The sequence below is a fragment of the Protobothrops mucrosquamatus genome, unplaced genomic scaffold, assembly GCF_001527695.2.
Source record: "Protobothrops mucrosquamatus isolate PMUCROS unplaced genomic scaffold, P.Mucros_1.0 scaffold334, whole genome shotgun sequence".
NCBI classification, from domain to species: Eukaryota; Metazoa; Chordata; class Lepidosauria; order Squamata; family Viperidae; genus Protobothrops; species Protobothrops mucrosquamatus.
The window spans coordinates 704,055-722,243 of NW_015386672.1; the positions used below are offsets into that span (position 1 = coordinate 704,055).

General features: G+C 43.9%; 1 protein-coding gene across 1 annotated transcript in view; it reads left to right on the forward strand.

The window, feature by feature from the left end:
* The first annotated feature begins 403 nt into the window (after positions 1-403).
* The window catches only part of ARNT2 (aryl hydrocarbon receptor nuclear translocator 2), a 72,403-nt gene continuing 54,617 nt past the window's right edge, over positions 404-18,189 (forward strand). The window contains exons 1-4 of the mRNA XM_015815301.1: positions 404-513; positions 3,448-3,495; positions 13,270-13,483; positions 16,816-17,029. Coding sequence (XP_015670787.1) covers positions 404-513; positions 3,448-3,495; positions 13,270-13,483; positions 16,816-17,029 — 586 coding nt within the window. The remainder of the gene's footprint in view (positions 514-3,447; positions 3,496-13,269; positions 13,484-16,815; positions 17,030-18,189) is intronic.

Genomic DNA, 18,189 nt, shown 5'->3' on the forward strand with positions numbered 1-18,189 from the left:
TGCAAATAAATCGATCAGTATGCAAGATGTTTGTTCCCTGCTGAATCACGGGCTGCTGTTGAGATAAGCGGGTCTGCGATGACAGTTCTGAGCAGAATACCAATCTAGCGATGCTTCTTCCCAGAGGTTCTTGACATTTCTTATGAATTCCATTTGAACGAAGGTGCAGTCCCAAGGAGGAGGGGAAAAAAGACATATTTGTTGGACCACTTCTGGACAGGTGGGAGAGAATAGAGAATAGATCAAGCTGAGAGGAGGGCGTGTTGAAGATAGGGAAGTCTCCCATGGAAACCATTTTGTGAATGAGCTCAACACAATCTGTCAAAATCTCAGATATGCCACCCGACCTTCACTCCATTTGTCTACCAACTTCAGCTGATGCTTTGTGTTCTGTGTTACAGAAATGGCATCGGACATACCAGGATCAGTGACACTGCCAGTGGCACCCATGGCCACTGGTCAAGTAAGAATGGCAGGAACTGTGCCTGCCAGAGGTGGAAAGAGGCGTTCTGGGTAAGTAGGCATCACTTTTTCAAAATAATGTTGAATGGACGGACAAGTTATTTTCAAGATGGAGTCCTCTCTCTCTCTCTCTCTCTCTCTCTCTCTCTCTCTCTCTCTCTCTCTCTCTCTCTCTCTCTCTCTCTCTCTCTCTCTCTCTCTCCTTCCTCTTCTTTCTCTTCTCCTTCCCCCTCTTCCTCCTCCTCCTTCTGCTTCTTCTGCATCTTCTTCTCCTTCTCCTCCTCCCTCCCTCCGTCTCATGAAAACACACACAAACGCACACACTCCCTAAACACAGATACATGCTAAACGGCTGCAAGCTTTGCACAAAAAACATTTATTTAGGATGGCAAATGAATGAAAGAAAAAGATTTAAGAGGGAGGGATCCTTTTTCTTTTTCACTAGTATGCTGCTCTTCTCTTTGAATCTATCTTCCCTGATGGATTTTTCTAACGCTTGGAAGGAAAATAAGAGGTGGGTATTGCGAGATGGATAAATCATGCACCAATAAATGTTGGAAATGCCAGGACAGTGATGGAATGTGTTATCCTAGGGGTGTGTGTGTGTATATATATATATAACTAAAGACCTATATAAGATATATCTCCAACATATCTGTTGGGTGGAGCACCCGGTCTACCAAATATAAATCAGTCTGTTCTGCGTTGCGCTCCAATCTTGGATCCAACATATATATATATGTTGGATGAAGCACCCGGTCTACCAAATATAGGATAAATCAGTCTGTTCTGTGTTTCGCTCCAATCTAGGAGGATTTTTTGCAGGCAGATGTTAATACAGCTGCCTAACATGCAAGCTGCCCAGGTTCGAATCCCAGAGGGGTATGACTGGCTGATGAGAGCTAAAGAGCTTGAAATAGCTATACTAGTCTCTCTTTAACTCTTTGTCAGCCACAAAATTTTGAATATGTATGTATGTATGCAGGGCTTTTTTTGTCATAGAATGCCCAGAACGGAGTTCCGGCACCTTTTTTGGATGGAACCTTGTAGGGCAGGCAAGGTGGGTTGTATGATATGTGTGAGTTCTGGCACCTTTTTTTTTTTTTTTTTTTTACAAAAAAAGCACTGTATGTATGTATGTATGTATGTATGTATGTATGTATGTATGTATATTTCCAGTCTATTAGAAATAGACCAACCTATTCAGAAATGTCTGAAAATAAAATATGAAGTAAAGCCGTAAATATTACGATCCCAAAGAAGATGAATGAAAGGTGTCATAATTTATTAAGAGGGATGCCGACAATGGCCAGAATCAATCTGGTACAACATTGGGAAAGAAAAAACTGTGCCGTGAAGCTTTTTCATCCCCTCTAAAACGATTTTCAGCCACTAAGCACAAAAAGGTTTTCTACTCCTGAATTAATAGTTTCCACCTTGTGTTTTCGACTGAAAGCTAAAGTTAGATGCAGTCATATTTCTTGATGTATGGATTCCCCCCCCCCTTTTTCACTTGCGTCAAATAAATAACGTGCGGTGAAATGTCACGGTGGAAGAAACGGTCTTTCTGAAGGACTGCGAGCAAGCCAAGCATCCATCTGAATGAAATATTGTGCATGGTAAATGGTTGGGGGGGATATATTTGTAAAAGATAGAAAGCTTAACCTTGGTTGAGTTTCAAATTTATATACTGCTCTACAGAGGAGTTCAATGCAGATGGAAAAAGATAAGCGGTTTGAGGAAAATTCAAAATCTATACTGCTGTAAGACCTTTTCTTAAAAAGCCATTTGAAATGTTTACAAAACAGTTAATCACTTTTGAGCTCTCTAAACCATTCAATCAAGCAAGATGTTCACAAAATCCAGGGAGGGAAAAATGCATTTCCAAGTATTTCTACTCTTTGTGGAAGACACAGATCCATTAGTAAGTGGACAGTGAGTCCTATTCATTTGATTAGCTAGCCAAGTGGCCACTGGAGGTCACTGTTCCTCCACCACTCAGTGACCATCAAAACATCAACAAATTAAGATCTGGAAGAACAGCTTAATTTCAATGCCATTCTCCCTGCGGCCGTTGCTCAGAAATATATAATGATGGAATTAGAAAAGGGGGTCATAATTTAACCAAAATTAAAATTTAATTGAGAACATAGCGCACCCTGACTTTTCTCTTACCTCTTAAATGTAGGTTTGGGATGTTAATCTCAGGAGCGAGATATGTGGTGGCTCTTGCAAAGTACCTGTTTTTGAGCAAAACCTCAAACATTCTTGTCAAACTTCAGAACTCAAAGAAAGTGACCAAAAAATAGGGCAATATTATGAGGGCAGCAGTGATGGTGGTGGTGGAGTTTTGCTTGCAAAGGAAGTTAAGACGGGAACTCGAAGAAATAGAATTTTTTTGACCAGGTGACAAGGAAAGTAATGGGTGAAGAACTTGGGCAGGCTTTGAAGACCATCTGGCTGTAACACACGCAAAGCAAGAATAGCCAAATTAACAGATAACTTCACCAGGACAAAAACACCTGACTTCTGGCTTGCTTTTAAATGGTCAGCTGGGTGGAAAGGAAACCAGTGGAAGTTCAAGGTGACCCACAATTCTACTTTTGGGCAGCGCTAAGGACAAAGAATCCATAGCATGGAGAGGAGACATGAAGGCAAGACAATGGCTTTATGGAAGTCATCCCCGCTGTTGACCAGGAAGGCTGAGCCTGATGGGATTTGGAATCCAGAATATTGGAGAACTGCAAACACCCCATTTTGGTTGTTTTAGATTCACTCCAAAAAGAGAAGGGACAAGACTGTTCGTGAACTCTTAACATAAAGTAAGAACTGAAACGAAAGTAAGCATCGATAATGAGCGGAGAAAGGCAGAAGGGGAGGCCCGGTGAGAAATAATGCATAATTCACCTCATCTTTCCTTAATCCATGCAGACTCTTCCAGGTATGGAGATATAATTGTAATAATACTCTTTCTTTCTCCCTCAGAATGGAATTTGACGATGAAGATGGTGAAGGACCCAGCAAATTTTCAAGGTGAGTTTTGTTTTGTTTTTAAAAAAGGCTCCATCGAGGAATTTAAATGGATGAGGGGGACACATTCTGCACATTTAGTAGTGCTATTGCCACAAGGAAACCCACGTGATCTCAGCAGATGTGCATTAATTTGCATGCGTTTAATATTAAACAGCACGGAACAAAATGTAAAAAAAGAAAAGCAGGTGTGCCACTTACAACTCTGACAAACTAAATATTTTTGGAGTGGGTCTGTGTGAGCACATGTATATGTGCATGCACACACACACACACACACACACACACACACACACACATACACACACCTATGTATGTGCTGCTTTATTAACCAGAGGCATTTTCTTTAGCTGATCAGCCGATTGCACTGAGTAGGATTTGAAGAAAGAGGTGTCAGGGAATTTCAGAAAACACCAATAGCAAACTATTTGGGGTATTGGTGTGAACCAATGCACAACAATATTTCTGTGAAGTTACTGGTAGTTGTGCTGGACTCGAGGGGTCCTTAGTGCTTTCTGAGCTTGCTTGTTTTCTTGCAGACGTTTCATTACCCAAAGTAAGTAATTCATCAGTCTAGCTATCTGTAGAAGAGCACTGATGATGTTACCTAGTTTGGGTAATGAAACGTCTGCAAGAAAACAGCCAAGTTCAGCGAGCACCAAGGACCCTTCATTTCAACCCTGAGCTACAAATATTGTAGCTGGATTTATCTGCAACCCTGTTTCCTTCTTAGAGAATTTGTACTCTCAGCTGCAAAAGTGGTAGAACTATCCAGATGAAATGGACTGAATACAAGAATAATTTTCCTATCGGTGAGCAAATCGCAATCCTGCGGTATATTGTGCCCGTCTTGGAAATGAATCAGAGTGACTTCCATCCTTCTGCCTTGCACTGGGACAAACTCCCTAACCTTTTTTTTTTACTGCTGCTTTATTGTTCTGTCCTTGTGCAATCTGGGCCAGGAGCTCGGCTTCAAAAAATAACGGAATGACAAAGCAGCATTTATACGCTTGCGTTCCTCGGAGCTCCTTCCCATCCGTCTGACATATTGTAGGTGCGATGAAAACAACTTCTCTGGGTTTTCGAATTCAAGGCTTTGCATTCCTCGTTCCTGGAATCCAAATGCAGCTTTTAAAACCATTTTGAAAGAGGAAGCTTCCCCAGACAGTTTGCTCCACTAAATGAGGGTCCGCGAGGCCATTGGCCTGGATTGGTTTAGGGACTTCCTGCAGTGAGACAGAGATTGGCCTAGATTGGAAGTCCCTTCTAACTCATTCATTCTGTGATTCTTTATACTTCGGCACAAAGAGGGTTAACTAAAACAGTGCATGCAAGTAATTCTCAATTTATGACCATTTATTTATGACCATCAGAAAGTTACAAAGACACGGAACAAAGTGACTTATGATCTATCCTTGCCCTTATGACCATTGCAGCATCCCCAGGATCACGTGATCAAAATTTGGGCACTTGGTATCTGGCATGTATTTATGATGTTTGCACTGTCCTGGGGTCATTGATTAGAATAGAGCAGAGCAGAACGGAACAGAACAGAACAGAAGTAGAATAGTAGAGTAGAATAGAATAGAGCAGAGCAGAGCAGAATAAAATAGAATAGAATAATAGAGTAGAATAGATAGAATAGAGCAGAATAAAATAGAATAGAAGTAGAATAGTAGAGTAGAATAGATAGAATAGAGCAGAATAAAATAGAATAGAAGTAGAATAGTAGAGTAGAATAGATAGAATAGAACAGAGCAGAGCAGAGCAGAATAAAATAGAATAGAAATAGAACAATAGAGTAGAATAGATAGAATAGAGCAGAGCAGAACAGAACAGAATAGAAAAGAATAGAATACAAGTAGAATAATAGAGTAGAATAGAGCAGAACATAACAGAATAGAATAGAACAGAAGTGGAATAATAGAGTAGAATAGATAGAATAGAGCAGAGCAGAACAGAACAGAATAGAATAGAATAACAGAGTTGGAAGGGACCTTGGAGGTCTTCTAGTCCAACCCCCTGCTCAGGTAGGAAACCCTATACGATTTCTGTCCAGTCTCTTCTTAAAAGCCTCCAGTGATGGAGCACCCACAACTTCTGAAGGGAAACTGTTCCACTGGTTAATTGTTCTCAGCATCAGGAAGTTTCTCCTTAGTTCTAGGTTGCTTCTCTCTTTGGTTAGTCTCCATCCGTTGCTTCGTGTCCTGCCTTCGGGCGCTTTGGAGAATAGCTTGACTCCCTCTTCTTTGGGGGAAACCCCTGAGATATTGGAACACTGCTATCATGTCCCCCCTGGTCCTTCTCTTCATTAAACTAGACACCCCCAATTCCAGCAATTATCATTTACAATCTTCCCAGCCAACTTCCCACAAGTAAAGTCAATGAGGGAAGCTGAATTTGCTTAACGACCGCAGGACTCATTTGACTGCAGTGATTCGCCTAACCGCCATGGCAAAAATGGTTATAGAATTGGGCGCAACTCCCTTAGCAACTGCCTTGCTTAGCGACAGAAATCCTGATCCCAATTGGATCATAGTGTGAGGATTACCTTTACTCAACCTGCTGAGATGGAACGGGTGAACCTTCGTTTGCTGCTGTTGACGCTTGTGTGCCACCTCACTCCCAACAACTCTGGCTGGCTCACAACCATCAAAGAAATGAAATAAAATCAGGAGAAGATGCAAGATAGCAATCACAACAGACCAGATGGAATGAAGCGGAATGTCTCAATCGCCCTCGCCCAAAGTCTGGGTGAAGAGACAGCTCTTAACGTTTGAGCCAAGACAAATATTGTTGCTGTTGTCTTTTCGACTTTCCTCTCCTTTTCCTGGTACCGCTGCAAGCTTAAAGCACTGCAACTTTTCAACCCGCCACCATCTCCCATGCCCTCCAGAGACAGCAACACCCCAATTAAAGTTCATTCCAGTGAGGGGTTCACACCCTGCTGTGTAATTCTAACTCGCTGGTGACCCATTTCAATTAGCGTGCACAATCTGCGGCCACAGGGATGTACGTGGCCGTCTAAAACCTTGGCTTTAGAGTCTCTTCAGCTGCCGCCCAAAGCGGCCTTGTGTTCTTTTCAATTTTATTTCCCATTCAGCGATCGGCCAAAGGCCGCTGCCTAAAGCGAGCAAAAGAGAAAAGACAAGAGAATTGTAATCTTGGCTTCGTCCAAAGGGGGAAGCGATTGAAATCCGCGGAGAGAGTGGTATACATTTGTAGTTCATTAATTTTAATAAACTGCAAATTTTTTTTTGTTTTTGTTTTTTTTGTCCTTGCCCTACCCAGTCTTTGGAATGCAGTCCCTAGAATACTACTGAAAACCAAGTTTGTCTGTTGGCTTGAAAAACAAAACAAAACAAAAATACACATCTCTGGTTTAAATGAGCTGGAGCGCTCCAAGTTAAAATGGAAGAAAGCTGTTCTTAGTTTAAAATAGGGAGCAAGAGCTTTTGGTGTCCTTGATGCTGCGATAGAGGAGAGGGCTTTTGAGGTCTAGAAGGCCCAAAGCCAGACAGAAGAGCCTAAGACAGACAGGCCCATTATTATAACTAGGCAGTTATAATGACTTAGCTGTCATTCTCACTGAGAAATGGCCTCTTTCAGTCTGTTGGGGTACCCAGAGAAATGAGTTTGCACCTCTGGATTGTTGTACCAGTGGCATGAGACTTAAAACTGGCATTTGCTGGTTTTCTGCTCTAATGATGGCTTTTTTTTTAGTATCTGCAATAAAATTAGCTGATCCAAAGAGCTTTGACCTTCAGTTTTTATCTTCTGGCTTTCAAATTTGAATAATAGTCTGGGTGAAGCCAGACAGGGAAAAATAGATGAACCTTGCGGATTTAGCAACCTCAAGCAAATATAGGAAATATAGGAAACTTGATGCTCTCCAGATGGTTTGTATATTACTTTGCCAACACTTTTGCTATTGGTCATGTGGTTTAAGTTGGTTGGAATTGATGCCCACAACCTTTGGAGGCTACCTTGATGCCTATCCCAACTGGCTGGGAATTTATAAGGTGTTTGCCCATACTTTCAGTTATGTTTTTTTCCCTTCTTATTAACCAGTGTTTGGTTATGTTTTCTTTTTTTTTTCCTTTGCAGGTATGATGATCAAATCTCTGTTGATAAGGAAAAATATGCAAGGTAGGCGTTGGAAAAAAAAGGGAAGGGATAATCCTAAAATAAAAAAGAATACTAAATCCACCCAGCCTTTTGTATTTCAGTCTAAGGAGTTATTTTTCTCTTTGGGTGGTCAAAGTAATGGTTGATCCAGAAAAGAATGGTGAGATGGGATGTACCATCCGGAAGGAGCAGTCTTGTAAATATGTTGTAAAATCAAAGCAAAGTGTCCTTGTTATAGAGGCAAGTACATCCCTTGGAAGTGGATTACTGTGAAATGAATAGAAAAGATGGAACATCCCACTAACTCGTTGGACTTGATTCAGATGAAAATTAAATGCAATTCAGACCCAGGATTGGAGATACTCCTTCCCATCCATATACACATACTAGGTTGAATTCACACAGCCCACTTAGTTTGATGATTGAATTAACCTTTTTTTGTGCTGAATCATAACCCAAACAAATTAACTTGAGTTGGTAGAAAACACTAAGCCAGAAAAAAAATGAACCTTGCTTGTTGTCAGAACCTATTTGATAGGTGTTGACTAGCTTTAGTATGTTGTGTGAATGCAACCCCAAAAGACTGATGGAGCTCGGTGGTCATCATCTTTCTGCAGCAGAGCAACTTTCAAAGTGGTCTACATTTTCAAAAGAAGAGACGTAACTTAATTTGCTGCAGAAGGTTGTTGGCATCTCCCTTTCTTTTAGAGAAGCAGATAGCAGGAACCATCTCAAACCAGTTTGGAAGAAGAAAGACGTGGACTTATTGTACAGCAGTGTCCTCTGTCTGTTGCAGTAAAAAAAAAAAATTGAAAATGAATTGACTAGTTGGGAAAGACTACAGAGCAGATTGGCATTGAATTTACACATTGTCCTAAACCAGGGGTAGGCAACCTTGGCTCTTTTATGACTCGTGGACTTCAACTCCCAGAATTCCTGAGCCAGCCATGCTGGCTCAGGAATTCTGGGAGTTGAAGTCCACCAGTCATAAAACAACCAAGGTTGCCTACCCCTGTCTTAAACCATCATCTTATTGGCAGTGATGCATGACCCCAGCCACTTAATACAAACAGGGCCTGTCAGTAAATTAATTAGGTTTGAGTGAACAGGAACAGGTTTAGTTAGTTGGGAGGAAGCTGTTGTAGTTGGTGCTGCACAGACTCATTTGGGGAAGGAACTCTGCAACCAGGAGTTGCTACAGAGAAGCTTGATCTTACCTGCTTAGTATCTTGAAGCAGAAACATTGGGAAAAGACATGATAGAGATCTTCATTGATCAATGGATTTAAGTTTTGGGGAGACTCCATAAAATGTCTTGGGAGGGCTTGGTGTTAGTCTTCACTTGAAGGAGAACTAAAATTATCACAGCATAGTATCAAAAGTGGTTGTTATTTTGAAAAGGCAACTGGATGGATTCTTTTGAGGAAACACAAGACCAGGGGTCTTCAAACTTGGCCCTTTTATGACTTGTGGACTTCAACTCCCAGAATTCCTCAGCCAGCGTGCACGCTGGCTGAGGAATTCTGGGAGTTGAAGTCCACAAGTCATAAAAGGGCCAAATTTGAAGACCACTGCACAAGACGTTTCACTTCCTATCCTGGAAGCTTCTATGGTGGGAAGCGCAACATCTTGTTTTTCCTCAAAAAAAAAAAAAATCAGTCCAGTGGCCTTTTCAAAATAAAAACCACTTTTGATACAACTATGACCTGGATAACTGAGAATCTTCATTAGACATATTGTAGCATAGCTTCTTGTCTACTGGTTTGGCTCCACCGTCCTCCCTGGCTCTTCTTAGAAGTAGCTCAGTGGTTTCTCGGAAGCCCGTGCTATGGTTGACGTGAGAGGCGATGTATCAGGATGGCTTTATGGTCTGACTTCGTTGCCCTTGAGGTGTTGTTGAATATTTGGATACAATGGGAGCAGGCAAGTGGTGGTGTGTGGCAAATGGGTCACGGAAAATGCATGGGTGTTTCTCATGTGCATTCACACATTCAGGGGACGCCATCGCTTTCTCTCATCCACATATACCTCCATAGATGGAATCCGTTGTATAAGTCATAAACTCTGTGTCAGGAATCCCCAGTCTTGGGAGTTGGTGAGTAATTTGGAATTTTAGGAGCGTCTCATAGCTGCTGTTACAAGACATCTGCCTTGGGGGAGATTGCTTTCTACTGCATTCTACCGTTTCCTAGAAATATTCTTTCTAGTCTCCATTTATTCTCTATCTTTCTTCTTCTTCTCCTCTGGATGTGGTCCTGAATAGAACCTGAGGCAACACAGCCTGAGCCAGTGATGGCGAACCTTTTAGAGACCACGTGCCCAAACCGCAACCCAAACCCCACTTATTTATCGCAAAGTGCCAGGGCTGCATCAGCATTGTGGTGCCCCTGGGGGGGGAGGGGGGCGCCTCTGAGTGCTGCCTCTGCCATGCAAAACCCAGGGGCGCAAAAATGGACCAGCGTGCAGCAAGGCGCAAAAACGGCCACTGCCGCACCGTGGCGTGCAGATACAGGGCGCTGCACCACGCAAGAATGGAGCAGGGCTAGTATCATGCAGGCACTAGCCCGTTCTATTTGCAGTGTGTACATGCTCGTGGCCCCATGTGTGCACACACGCATGTAAAATACTTCCCCCTCCCTTTTCCGCCAGTCCACCAATTGACAATGGTTGGTGACCTCTGCTTTATCACCTCTACTCGAGCTTGCTAGTCGGCTGCTTCGCCTTCTTTGTACTGGGCGGGGCTCCTGCTCCGGGCGGTGGTGGTGGCCTGATGGACCTGCTGTTGGTGGCGGTGGCACGCGTGCCAACAGAGAGGGCTCTGAGTGCCGCCTCTGGCACACGTGCCATAGGTTCACCACCACTGGCCTGAGCTATTTCCTAAAAGCCATGCACTGCCTTTGCTCCAAGCTGGGTTCCAAGCTAGCTACCTGAGAATAGACCTATCTCGATAAAATAGAATCAGGTTAGAACATGGAGTTTAAGACAGTTACTTTCGGATGACCGATTGAGGAGCCAGGCCCTTGGTGAAAAGCAGGCGAGTCTATCTGAAAACAGACAAGTTATCATTTTCTATACTAATCTGTTGCCTCGTGCCAACATTTTTGGGGGGCAGAACACCACTCCGCTTCCTGCCTCTGGCCACTCTGAATATGTCCAGATCACATTTCCCTGTTCCTTCCCTCCTTATTTCCAATTATCTTCCATGCTTCAGTGGAGGAAATGAGGAGTTGGCTTTAGGTATGCAAATTCTCTGTCTGTTTTAGAAGATGGTTGTGTTGAGAGAGAAAACAGATATATTTAAACAACCTACATTCTAGGGGCTGTGTTCAGTGAAGCTACAGGAGAAATGCAGAATATGCAACTAACAATACAAATGAACTTGCCAAGGATTTTCCCCAGTCCAATCCCCCCACCCCTTGTAAAAAGTATCCAGATTTACTGCTTGTGCAAAAAGGCTTGGAAGTTTATATATAGTATGTACAAAGGTAGAATGGGTAATCTTCACTTCGCTCTTGTATAAGTAATACTGGAATGAAATGTTAATGAATTAATTCAAACACCCATTTATGCAAGTTGCAGAATTCTATTCGTGGAGCAGAATCTGGGTCGCCTAGAGGGCCATTGTTACTATTGTTCTGGTTGGATGGTAACATGGTGCTTCCTAAACCACATAAGAGTTTGCTGAGAAACTGACTAAACATTCTACTAAGTTTTGTTCAGAAACTGGGGGAATGGTTCCATTTTCCTTGTTCTCCAAGCTTTCCTTCCAGTTTTGGAATTTTGCTGCTCCTAATTGCTTGCCTTCCTCAAGATGCAAATTGATCACTCTGGTGCAAAGTCTCCTATGTATTTCATTCCATACATGAAATTCCCCGGCTTGGCAAGACCTACCTGTTTCATTTTCAGTGAAGGAGGAAGATCTGCCCGGGCCACGAAATCGGAGTGTGGATCTGCTTCCTCCATTGCAACTTCAGGTTTTGCGGACAGGGGGGTTCCATGTGTGTTCTTGTGCCTGTTAAAACCAGGGTGATGTGCCCTTATTTTCTAAGCAAGGGGGGGAACCCCAAGAGATGACCTTGGCTGGGAACATCAGTGCCTCTAGACAAGAAATGCAAAATATTGTTTCCCACCCAAATGGCAGGATTGGTGGCTGAAATTAGCAGGGATTTGGGGGAGCAGAAAATCTGGTAGACTTGATACCTTCAGAGAAAGACCCTCCTCTTTTAGCACCCATGAGCCCCTCGTGATGAACATTGGACACCCACTGTCCAAAGTGGAAGCTGACGTTGAAAGTCCACGTTCTTTGCAGTGGAATGGGTGAGACTAGCTAGGATAGTATAAATTTTGGGTGGGGGAAGGGTTGGCCCACCACTGGGCTAGATGTAAAAATGACCAATCCTTTTTTTTATTATTATTTTATCATTGCTTTAATTTTTCTTACCTTGTTTAGCTCTTGAGAAGCAAAGCCACTTCACCCAACTTTTTTTTGTTTCTCCCAGCTATTCCCTTGGGCTACTCTGTCTACCCATAAACCAGCATCCGTATAGATCAGGGGTAGGCAACCTTGGCTCTTTTATGACTCGTGGACTTCAACTCCCAGAATTCCTGAGCCAGCCATGCTGAGGGGAAAGGGAGAGGCTTCCAAGCTCAGCCATGCTGGCTGAGGAATTCTGGGAGTTGAAGTCCACCAGTCATAAAAGGGCCAAGGTTGCCTACCCCTGGTATAGACTGATACTCATTTGCAGCGCAGTCTTACGTGTGTAGATCGGGAAACAAGGAATTGTTGGGTGCAACTGGGTACAGGTAGTCCTCAAGTTACAGCCATCATTTAGTGACCGTTCAAAGTTACAACGGCACTGAAAAAAATGACTTGCGACCGTTTTTCACACTTACGGCCTTTGCAGCATCCCCATGATCATGTGATCAAAATTCAGATGCTTGGCCACTGGTTCATATGTATGATTATGGCCGTGTCCCAAAGGTCATGTGATCCCCTTTTGCAACCTTTTGACAAGCAGAGTCAATGGGGAAGAAGCCGGGTTCACTTAACAATCGGGTTTCCAACTTATCAATTGTGGAGATTGACTTAACAACTGTGGCAAGGAAAGTTCGCAAAATGGGGCAAGACTCACTAAAGAAATGTCTCCCTTAACGACAGAAATTTGCGGCTTAATTGTGGTTGTAAGTTGAGGACTACTTGTATAAGAGCCATGATGGCGCAGTGATTAGAAAGCAGTATTGCAGGCTAACTCTGCCGACTGCCAGCAGTTCGATCCTGGTTGACTCAGCCTTCCATCCTTCTGAGGTCAGTAAAATGAGGACCCAGAGTATTAGGGGCAATAGGCTGATTCACTTAGAGAGGGCTGTAAAGCACTGTGAAGTGGTATATAAGTCTAAGTGCTATTGTTATTCCCAGCTAAGTGTATCTAGTCTGCTAGCTTACCCAACCCTATAAATCTGAACGAGAGCCACTAACAGTGGCTCTCCCCCCTCCCCTGGTCCTTGCATTTCAAGCCTTTGGGATGCTCGGCCCTAGTGCCACCCCTTTCGAGCCCGCCCTGGATCTGCTGTACCGATTTCCAAGCACTGCATCTTTTACCGACAGCATCTCGCTTTCTCTCTCGGTTTTCTCCTTCTCATGTGTGCTTAGGGAGAACCATAGTGAGATCGAGAGACGCAGGAGGAACAAGATGACCCAGTACATCACCGAGCTCTCTGACATGGTGCCCACCTGCAGCGCCTTGGCGCGCAAACCCGACAAGCTGACCATCCTACGCATGGCAGTGTCTCACATGAAGTCCATGAGAGGCACTGGGAACAAATCTACCGATGGAGCATATAAGCCTTCCTTCCTAACCGAGCAGGTGGGTGGCTTTGTAAAAGGCTGTGTAGAGCCGGGGCTGGAGAAACGGGGGCACATTTTGGATATGTGGTCCCAAAGGTGCTTTTTTTTTCAGGAGGCAGCTGGAGTTTCTTGTTTCTTCTTTGATGACGCTTCACTTCTCATCCAAGAAGCTTCTTCAGCTCTGGCTGGATGGTGGGGAATGGAAAGTTTTATATTCCTTGCAGACAGCTGGTCATTTGCATTCTTTTAGAGAGTCGTTGAGGCCACTTGGACATTTTATCGGTGTCCTCAAAGTCACCCGAGTGATGCAAATGGGTGTGGAACCTTCTTGGAACTGCTAAAAGGACTGTATTGTCGTCTACAACATAGTCCTTTCAGTAGTTATAGTTGACAACACAGTCCTAAACCTCCAAGTGGCCTCAATGACTCTCTAAAAGAATCCCAAAGGTGCTTTTTCACGAGGCAACTGGACTTCCTTGTTTTTCTTCGAAGACGTTTCGCTTCTCATCCAAGAAGCTTCTTCAGCTCTGACTGGATGGTGGTGGGGAATGGAAGGATTTATATTCCTTGCAGACAGCTGGTCATTTGCCTTATTTTAGAGGGTCATTGAGGCCACTTGGACACTTTATCTGTGTCCTCAGATTCACCTGAGTGATGCAAATGGGTGTGGAACCTTTTTGGAACTGCTGAAAGGACCGTGTTGTAGTCTACAACACGGTCCTTTCAGCAGCTGTAGTCTACAACACAGTCCTAAACCTCCAAGTGGCCTCAATGACTCTCTAAAAGAATCCCAAAGGTGCTTTTTCACGAGGCAACTGGACTTCCTTGTTTTTCTTCGAAGACGTTTCGCTTCTCATCCAAAGAAGCTTCTTTAGCTCTGACTGGATGGTGGTGGTGGTGGTGGTGGTGGAAATAGAAGGATTTATACTCCTTGCAGACAGCTGCTCCTTTGCATTCATTTTGACCTGTTACAGTGAGGCTGGATTGCAGCTAGTCCTGTAAATTTCTTCCATCTATCATTAGATCTTTCTCCTTCCGTTTGATGGCACACAATTCTTCCAAGGGAGAATAGCTTTCTTGATGAGGTTGTTGGGTTTGGGGTTTGAAAGGTGGTGAGTACAGTCAGCTTTCTGCACCCATCTGTCAGGCTAACCAGGTCAACCAGATTAAAACAACAGTGTTGTTGTCTTAAACACAGGTCAGGACTATGTTTACCATATCAGCTGTAGAAACAGACTCTTGCCAGCCTGAATGTGATTCCTCCTCCCTCATTTTGACTACCAATGAACTAGAGAGGGACTTGCTTGAGGTGTTTTCTCAAGTTAGTTTCTTGGAATCAGCTCAAGCCCCGTTTATCTAATCATTGCCTAGATAACGGCTCATGCCTCTTCTTTGCTTCCCACCCTTCCATCCATTCCCAAGGAAGAATTCAGAACCAAGGCAATCCTGGGGGCTGCAGAAACCTCTTCTATATTTCTGTTGGTCTCCCATCTAAGTACTAGCCAGGATCTTCCCTGCTTGTTATTAGCCCACTTAAAGATGGGAGAATGGGTTAAGAAGCCTTTCTTTGCTCATAGTGTCCTATGAGCAAAGTCCTACAGACTTCCACTGTCTGCTCTACAACTGTCAGCCTCATGGCAACCCAAACCGGTAGCTGCTGTCTGAGATGCTCTTCCAGTCTTTGCCTTATGTTGGGCCTTCAGTTGCTCTGGACGGAGCTAGAACAAATGTGTTCTCAGGCTACTTGAACCCAGGCAGGGAAGTGTAAATCTCAGTTCTACCCCCAGACATGGCTTCACTTGACTGCTAAGCATGAACTTTGCTGAAAGCTCCTAGGCACGTGACATAATGTGGCTAGGTAAGAATTTTTATGGCGAGCTAGAATAAAGTCACACTGAATTGTTGATTGCCCTCTGTCAAAAAGTGGGTGCACTTCACCCTTATAACCGTGGCTTGTTGGTTTCCTCCACCTTTCCCATTCTCTTTGTTGTTGTTAGTTGCGAAGTCATGTCCGACCCATTGTGACCCCATGGACAACGTTCCTCCAGGCCTTCCTGTCCTCTACCATCTTCTGGAGTCCATTTAAGCTCACGCCTCCTGCTTCAGTGACTCCACCCAGCCACCTCCTTCTCTGTCGTCCCCTTCTTCTCTTGCCCTCCATCTTTCCCAGCATCAGGCTCTTCTCCATTGAGTCCATTCTCTTTGCCTTGTGCTTAATGGCCTTGAAGCTAAATAACTGACATTTCTGTCATGATGCTTTCCATTGACACTTACTGTCTTTTTGTTATATTTGAAATAAAAGTATTTATGGATAATTAACTTTTGGTTTTGCTGTATACACATATACACACACACATAAATTGTTTGCGGTCCATACCGCATGCTACCTTAGTGTAAAAAGAGACTTGAGTCGTTTATGATTCATTGGGTTGTAGGCATCCAGCCTGTGCCTTCACCCTGATTTGATATTTTATTTTGGCTGGGCATTGTATATACAGTATATATATATTCCAGAGAGTAGGAAAAGACAACATGATGTGAGAGAAGTAATGATCTGTGTTTGCTAAAGTTGAGAGAAATAAGAAATGGGCAACAAATCATAGTTAATTTGGAACAGGAACACGGCTGTGATTGGGTGGTGTGTGGGGCGAGAAGGTAACTAAAAGAGGAGTTGGCCATGTGTGTGCTGTGTGATCCTTCTGCTGAACCTCACACCCAAACTTGCCTGCCCTTTCTCAAACTCAAGACTCCAGGAGAAAAAGAATGAAAGTCATCGACCATATCCAGGAAGGTCTGGGGCTGCTGAAGTAACAGCTGGAATACAGTGCAGTTGTATTCAAAGCACTTTAAATGTTTGCAAAGAGTGTTCTGTGCACACTAGATTGTACTAATGCATTGATCCGTGTAAATTTCTTCTATAATTAAAGCTCAGAGGCAAAAATGGGGACGTATCTTTTGGAGAAGGGAACGGTGGTAAGACAGTTCGGTTTTTTTTCCCCCTCCAGCCAAAATATGGCATCTATTTTATTTACCCAGAATGCTCTGCATGGTATAGCAAGAACGACAGCCAAACAAGCATGGCAGTTAATTGCTTAGTAAATGTCAAAACGTAATCAAAAAAATTACTGAAGAAGCGTCACAAAGAAGTGGGGCAAAATACAATGAATAATACTCAGATGCAGGGACCCCTGTAATTTTAAGGCATGTATTCCAAAACAAAAGGAGAGGAGCGTGCAAGCAAAAAATGGTAAGTGTTGTAAAATAATAATGATAGCACAAGACGTCCTGTCCACAAAGGGCTTTAGCAGTAGGGAGTCTGCTTTCTTACACGCTTGCCTTCCTTCTCTCAAGGAATTGAAGCACCTCATCCTTGAGGCGGCTGATGGCTTTCTCTTTGTGGTGGCTGCTGAAACAGGCCGAGTGATCTACGTCTCGGACTCGGTGACGCCCGTCCTGAACCAGCCCCAGTCCGAATGGTTTGGCAGCACCCTCTACGAGCAGGTTCACCCGGATGACGTGGAAAAGCTGAGGGAGCAGCTCTGCACATCTGAAAACTCCATGACGGGTCAGTGGTCTCTCGAACAGCTTCGCTTCGCTTGTGTGCGGGACACCCTAATGCGCACTTCCCTATCCTGGGAGCTCCAGATGTTTTGAGACTACAACTCCCAGAATTCTCAGCATGTCAGGAATTCTGGAAGCTTCGATCCCATAGATCAGGGGTCCCCAACCCCCGGTCCATGGACTGGTACTGGGCTGCGGCATGCCAGCAACCGGTCCGCACAAACAAGCAAAGCCCCATCCGCGGGATGCAGGCAGCACACAAAACCACACCCCCTCCGGTCCAAGGAAAAACCTCTCTCCACGGAACCGGTCCCTGGTGTCCAATGGGTTGGGGACCCCTGCCATAGATGGAGGGCTCCACGTTGAAGAAGCCTATCTTAATGGCTTGCGATCCCATACAGATATCTACTTGGATGCAAGTCATTTGAAGATAAGGAGGTCGGTGGTGGCTCGTTCTCCAAGCTTGGTGTTTAGCGTCCAAATGTTACATCACCAGGCTAGGGGATGCCCTCAATGGGACTTCGGTGCTTCAACTAAAGTCCCGCTGAGTATGTCACCTCGTGATGAAATGTTCGGAAGCTAAAAGGCAAGCTCGGAGAACAAACCACCACCAACATCCATCCCCCGGGCTACAAATATTCTCTATGATTTCAAAGATAAGGAGGCTTAAGATGACAAGATCGCAGACTGTATTTTATTTATTCAGTTATTAAATTTATATGCTGCCCACCTCACTCTCAGTGCCTCAGTACAGAGAGATGGCTTTGGGCGAAAAAAGGACACCTCGGTGCAGGAAAAAGTAATAGCAGGATGGTAGCCCATTCTGTTAATTAAGTAAGAATAATCGCACCCATGCTTCTTTTGCATCTCCCCTTCCACTGCCCCTTAGGTTCCTCTCAGTTTCCAGGGCTGTGGAGTCGGTAGATAAATGTTCCGACTCCGACTCCTCAGTTTTTTGTACTTCTGACTCCGACTCCCCGACTCCGACTCCTCTGTATTAATATGCAAATGTATTTTATACATTCCATGCACATGAAAAGCATGCTTCTTCACGGTCACTTAACGTGTTCGTTTTGCGGTTACGTGAGGCACTGCATGCATTGGTCTTTATTCTTACAGTAGAGAAGTCATTAATTATAACTTTTTGTGAATTGGGACATTTAA